The sequence below is a fragment of the Euphorbia lathyris genome, chromosome 10 (genome assembly GCF_963576675.1).
Source record: "Euphorbia lathyris chromosome 10, ddEupLath1.1, whole genome shotgun sequence".
Taxonomy (NCBI): domain Eukaryota; kingdom Viridiplantae; phylum Streptophyta; class Magnoliopsida; order Malpighiales; family Euphorbiaceae; genus Euphorbia; species Euphorbia lathyris.
The window spans coordinates 19,101,554-19,108,286 of record NC_088919.1 but is presented as its reverse complement, the minus strand read 5'-3'; the positions used below and the strand labels follow the sequence as shown (position 1 = coordinate 19,108,286).

General features: G+C 35.2%; 1 protein-coding gene across 1 annotated transcript; it reads left to right on the top strand.

Annotated features, from left to right (window-relative positions):
* The first annotated feature begins 234 nt into the window (after window positions 1-234).
* LOC136208333 (factor of DNA methylation 1-like) lies at window positions 235-1,745 on the top strand. The gene is made up of 6 exons (XM_065999153.1): window positions 235-332; window positions 575-670; window positions 741-818; window positions 889-1,029; window positions 1,119-1,346; window positions 1,421-1,745. Exons 1-6 carry the CDS (start codon window positions 273-275, stop codon window positions 1,667-1,669), a joined length of 852 nt encoding a protein of 283 aa, XP_065855225.1. The 5' UTR covers window positions 235-272; the 3' UTR covers window positions 1,670-1,745.
* Window positions 1,746-6,733: the final 4,988 nt, after the last annotated feature.

Here is a 6,733-nt window from a genome sequence, read left to right as displayed (position 1 = left end):
GCAATCAAAATACTTTAAAAATTCAGGGAACTAATCAACATTTTTGCACAAGTTAAGGGTTGAAACGATGTATTAAGCTTTTTGTGTTGTATGCGGATACATGCATCCTTTTGAGTAATTAGTGAAACGTTTCCTTGTGAAGTCACGAGTCCTCAAAAGAGGAAATTAAAAATATACTGCAACCTATATAAATGCGTATTCCAATTATTGGGAAAATTCATATCTTTTCATTTTTCTTCTTTCTCCACCCTGATTTCTTTGTCTCCCAAGATATGCAGAAACCTATGGAAATTGCAATCAGAACAATTGAGGTCTTGGTTAAAGATACAGTGGTACGTATGCTATATCTCTATTCCCTATCTCTGAAAATTTTAGGATACTTCTGGAGTAATACTTCCGGCAAATTCACGACACATTCATGTATAGTTTTTATTTTTCATCAATCATATTCATGTAGTGGATGTTCAATCATGTTGGCCGAAAGTATTGTTCCCTAAATACTGTAAAATTTACCATATATATCTCAGTGTTTTTTTTTTATCATCAACTTCAACTTTAAAACAAACAATTGCAGATGCAAAGGGACAAGCGGGAGGAAGAATTGAGAGGGCAGATTGAAGAAAACAAGTTAAAGATTTCAGAGGCTGATATTGAAATTACTAATGGCAAGGTAATACAAATTCTTTCAATAAATGAATGCATCATCCATCTTTGATTTAATTATGTAAAACAAACAGCAGATTAAAGAATTGACAGCCCAAATTGAAGAGCAGAAATTGAGGATTTCGGAGGCTGATAATGCAGTTACTATTGCCAAGGTGATAAAAATCCTTTTAATAAATAAAATAAATATGAACCATTCATCATTTCGCTGTTTGAATCATTTAGGAAAAGGAAGCATTACTAAAAGCTGAGTTGAAGGAAACTAAAGAAGAAGTTGATACCTTGAGAGATCTAAATCAAGTCCTTATTAATAAGGAGGTGAAGGCAAACAATGAATTGCAGGATGCTCGAAAGGAATTAATAGATGTTCGTAATCTCTCTCTCTCTTTTTTTTAAATGAAATATAGGCAGGCATCAAGTTACTAATTAATGTCTAATTTGTTGTGAATGTGAAGATGTTGAAAGATGTTGATTCAGATTCAGATTCAGAAAGAGATGATAGTATTGGTGTAAAGAAGATGGGAGATCTTGATATTGAACCATTCATGGCTTCTGCCAAGAGGAAATATTCTAACAATCCATCAGAACATGCAGTAATAGATTGTGCATATTATGAAACCTTTATTCGAGACCCAAATTGGTACCCATTTAAGATGATTACTCATAAGGATGGGAAAGTTGAGGTATATATACATTCCTACGTTACATGTATAATCATTTAATTATTAGATTCCTGTTTTAATGATTATATATACAGGAGATAATCGATGAAGAAGATGAGAAGTTGAAAGAAATGAGGAGTGAGCATGGTGATGAAGTTCATGAAGCAGTGAAAACAGCATTGATGGAATTGAATGAGTATAATGCAAGTGGGAGATACCCTGTGATGGAGCTTTGGAATTTCCTTGACAATAGAAGAGCAACAGTACATGAGGGAATTTTAGCCATCAAATTTCATGAGGAGCTACATAAACGAATCAAAACCTCATTAAGTGAATTTTGTTAATAGCCGTTAGATTTTAGATACAGACTTTTTTAAATCTAATGGTGTAAAACTACAGTTATATCACCACATATGTATCTATTACTATCAAATACTATTTTTACATGATTATACCATAAATTTCAAATTTTCTGAGGTCGAATCTCCCTCCTTCGGCTTAATTCTTTCACTATCACCGATAACTAAGAGAGGAGGCCTTGAGATGATGACTTTATATTTAATTATGTTGTCGTGAAATGCCAATTCTCTTATCCATGAGATTTAATTATGGAGACGCTTTAAGTAAGAACAATCATCCTGGACGGAAAGGTTGTATAAAACTCGGATTGCTTCTGTTAGGAGAATTGGATTGAGATGTTGCTCTAAGATTAAATATGGTGGTTGGTTGAAGTGGAAGAGTGTTCCTTTGGGATCCTGACATGCCTAATAGATTGAAGGGAAAATTATACTGCACGGCAATTAGACCTGCATTTTTATATGGTATAGAATGTTGGGCAGTGAAACACTCTCACATTCATAAGATAAGGGTAGCGGAGATGCGTATGTTGCAATGGATGTGTGAATATACGAGAAAAGATAGACATATAAGACGAGTACTTGATGCACGTTTAGAAGGATTGAAAAATGGGAAATGAGGAGCAGGGGAAAGCCTAAACAAACATGTAAGAGTACGATTAAGAGTGATTATCCGTTTGGCTTCTCTCTACTTGTTTTAACTACCTACCTGCACCAATAAATATATATGTTTAATTTCAAATGATTCTTTTAACACATTTTTCTTCTTTCCACGGCTGTGTCAATAATAATAGAAAGCTTTTCTTGTTTAGGTAAATTGGAGCATTGCACAGATTTATACACAAATTCACCCCTAACTTAACTATGTCAAGTTATAATTTTGGATTATGTTAAACTAGTAAAATCAGTAATTTTAATATATTTTAAGGATTGAAATTTATAAATTAGAAGTCTAGAATATATTTTCTAGAGTTTATTTTTTTTAATGTGTTAACATTTTAGTGGGTTTTTTGCACGTAGACAAGACCCTGCCGTGACAAGATGTGCCCCTAGAGGCACCCTGTCACGATAGGGTATGACTAGAATGTAGACTTTGTACCTTTCTTTTTGCCTTCTTGGTATTTCTACCCATTTTTTTGTGTGTAGTCAAGCTTATTTCAATGACATCAGAGGGAGAGAAGACTTAAGAATGCTCTAGTTTGTTTTTGTAAATGTCAATTTAGTTTCATTTTGGTGATTTTCTTGTAACACGTTAGTTTATACTTCCTTCATTTTCTTTTGATGAGTGCTAAGTAGAAAGCCGGTAGGTTCACTAGACGATTTTATGGGTGCTTAATATTTCCTTTTGAGGGAACATTATCATTCTCCAAGGTACCTAACTTCCCGAACCCACTTGCTTTCAGCAAAGTATCTCTATAACATTTTTGGACCTAAAATCCAAGTGACGACTCTTTCTCTGACACATGTCCTACCTAGTTGTCGTTTCTCAGTTAGACTCTGAGTCTAAACAGTACCATATCATCATGGGAGACCTCCCACGGGTGAAAGCCCATTGAGATAGGCTATGTCCATAGTGGCGAATCTTCTGGGGTCTTGTGAGCTCCTGACCCTTTACTTGGAAAGGTCTGTTTTAAGGACGACACAGGGTGTGTCCCTTTCAGTGGGTTTGATAATAAATACATAGATTTGACTTCTGTTAGAATATCATTTATAATCTAATTCATTTTCAGTTTATAATCATTAATCACACGAAAGTGATAAATAAATACAGAATAATAAATTACATTTCAGCATTGCATAAAAGCCTATACACTAGCCGTATGAAATAAAGTTATCAAACCTGTAAGACAGATATATGTTAGCTACGGGACGTAGGGACCCGTCTTTCGGATTTAACTAAGATGTTGGACTCGATCAATTAGGACTCATTCTAATCTTATTGTCTAAGCACAACAACATGCATTTCTATACGTGAACTAAATCTATCTATTCTTTAATATTTATTCCAGAAATACACAATGGCCCCATCTTCATCTCATTTTGCTCTCTAATCTATAGTCCACACATACACAATGAGCACATATCTCTCTCACATCCATTGACCCGTCGTCCCACTCACATTAAAAATGAGAATTCTTTTATTCTTTTATTCTTTTTATTTTTATTTACTAATGGTTAGAAATCAAAATAAAAGATCAACCAAACGAAATAATTCATTATCCAATTAGTGGTTCATCGAATGTAGTGGACTAGTTTCTGGTTAATGTTTAAAAAAAAATCAAATTCGGGAATCGACACCAAAAAGTAATGCAAGGAGTGGTCAAAACTTTGATCCGATAACGAATGAGGGCCCACCTAATGGTGAAGTTAGCTTTGGTGGAGTGAGTACAAGATGATGGAATTTAAGGCTAACGTATGGCAGCGGAAATATAAATTTTTTTAACCTTTTTCCATTAATCCAAGATCCGTTAATCGTTATTTCATATAAAGAGGGATAGAAGGAAATACCTTTTGATGAACTATCTACCGTTGCAAGCGAAGTGCCCTCAACTCTTACTCCGAGTTCACGAGCACAAAACAAACACAACCCAAAATCAAGTTAGATATCAACCGTATAAAAGCAATCAAGAATAGATTGCCTCTAATCAATCAACACAAGATCAAGGGATAAAAGAAAGAGATGAAAATCAATTGAACGGAAGGAAGCGGTAGACAATCTCGTCCTCAAACTTGTGGGTCAAAATTCTCTCTCTCTGGCTAGGGTTGGCCGAAATTTACATAGGAGATGGGTATAAAATACTCTCTTGTATCTAAACCCTAGTTAGATAGAATTAAGTTACTGAATAAGAATTTAATTCGGAATATAATTCTTATTTATTATCTATTAATATATCTAAATATAAAGATAATAATAATAACCTTATAGGATAATAATAGGAGTAATTTTAATCTCATTAAACCTCCTAACTTATTTATCCTTTTATTAATTTAATTCACAATCATAATCTAATTAGAATTGTTAAAATCAAATTAAATTATTTATGTATTTTCATACATAAAATCGCCCCCCTCTCTCTACTGGGCCGTAGTGGACTCAGTTGGGCTTCCATCAATTAATTAACATCTGTTTCTCTTTTGGGCTCCAAGTCTTATGTGTGACCCATTAGGTTCTTATTGCTTCTAGCCATATGCAACTATTAAATTAATTTTAATCTTTGCATATTGGAATGAGTACGCGAAATGTGATTAGCAAATCCGAAACATTCCCCCAGAGCTATAAGAAGACAGGTTGATTCTGTCGTTGATATTTCCGTATTAGCTACAGTATAATTCGATCCTTTATCAACTACATCCTTGAACTGAATCTTATGACTATGGATAATGTCAAGTCACATATAGCGAGACGTTCGTTTTACTTATACAGGCCAAGTCAACTCCAATTAGATAGGTTAAGTGAAATCTGTATTTCAAGTCTTAAGCTATCACCTTGCAAGGATTTAGAGTCGAGTCTTCCACAAGTGATCCTTGGACGTATCTCCCATTTATCGGGAGTGACAAATGCTCAATCCAATGTATAATTATCCCGCAATTACTTCCTGTGATACCCAACGTCTGTCGTTCACACTCCAGAGTCATCTCTGTTATGGATCGTGTTACAACAGGATCAAAGCATCACATTCCGTAATCTAGAATCACTAATTAACATTCCTTTGAGTCTGAGGATTACTTATACCTATTAATACCAATGAGATGAACAGGTGACAAGGATGAATCTACCCATCCTGTTATCTCAAGTCGGGTCCCCAATCCTAATGAACTCCTTTTCATTGGATCCACATAACTGTCCAGATATATGTATATATGAAGCTTGTGAGATCAGCTTTCTGTCTCGACAGAAGACATTATTACATGCAAGTCTCAGTAGTGATATGTCAATCCTAAACATATTACTTGACTTGGGGTGGTTTTATGTTTATTAGTTTATTATAAAGTTTCGTCTCACTTCATGCTTGTATGAACACTTTATAATCACTTTAAACAAACTTATGGATTTCCTTTTATTAGACTTTATTTAGTTCTTAAAAGGGATTACCTTTATATAGTTATGAAACCATATCTCATTAAAACAAATGATATAAAGAATACTTCATTTACATTAAGTTTCTATCCTAGAACAATTGTCTATAGGACACTAAACCCCAACATACTCCCACTTGGACTAAAGCCAATTGTTTCTACAACTTATCCCAGTAGAACTAAGATGACGATCATGTACTTTCTGGGTTAAGGGCTTTGTCAACGGATCTGCAACGTTGTCCTCAGTAGGTACTCTTTCTATTCTCACATCTCCTCTTGCCACAATTTCTCTTATAATGTGGTATCGCTTCAGGTAATGCTTGGATGCATTATGAGACCGTGGTTACTTTGCTTGCACAATGGCTCCATTGTTATCACAGTACAGTGTAATGGGATTTACAATGTCAGGCACCACATCAAGTTCAGTAATGAACTTCTTAATCCAAACCGCTTCCTTTGCTGCTTCCGTAGCAGTTATATACTCTGACTCAGTCGTAGAGAAAGCTATGCTTCCTTGCTTGGAACTCTTGCAGCTGACCGCGCCCCCATTCAAGATAAACAGGTATCCTGATTGGGATTTAAAATCGTTCTCATCTGTGAGATGACTGGCATCTGAAAATCCTTCTATTTTCAGATCCCCTTCTCCGTACACTAGGAACATGTCTTTAGTCCTTCTCAAGTACTTAAGAATGTTCTTGACGGCATTCCAGTGCTCGTCTCCCGGATTACCTTGGTAACGACTCGTTATACTTAACGCGAACGCTACGTCAGGTCTAGTGCAAAGCATAACATACATAATCGAACCGATTGCGCTGGCGTACGGGATTACAGCCATGCGCTTCTTATCATCTTCGGTTTTAGGACATTGATGATTGTTTAACTTTACTCCATGTACCATGGGTAAGTTACCTCGTTTCGATTCAAGCATGCTAAACCGCTTTAGCACCTTTTCGATGTATGTAGCCTGTGAAAGAC

Bases quoted from the DNA above. Each gene is read 5' to 3' on its own strand.
- LOC136208333 (XM_065999153.1), top strand. From the start codon at position 273: ATGCAGAAACCTATGGAAATTGCAATCAGAACAATTGAGGTCTTGGTT. The intron at 1,030-1,118 runs GTTCGTAATCTC...GTGAATGTGAAG, and splicing joins CTCGAAAGGAATTAATAGAT to ATGTTGAAAGATGTTGATTC. The intron at 1,347-1,420 runs GTATATATACAT...TTATATATACAG, and splicing joins ATAAGGATGGGAAAGTTGAG to GAGATAATCGATGAAGAAGA.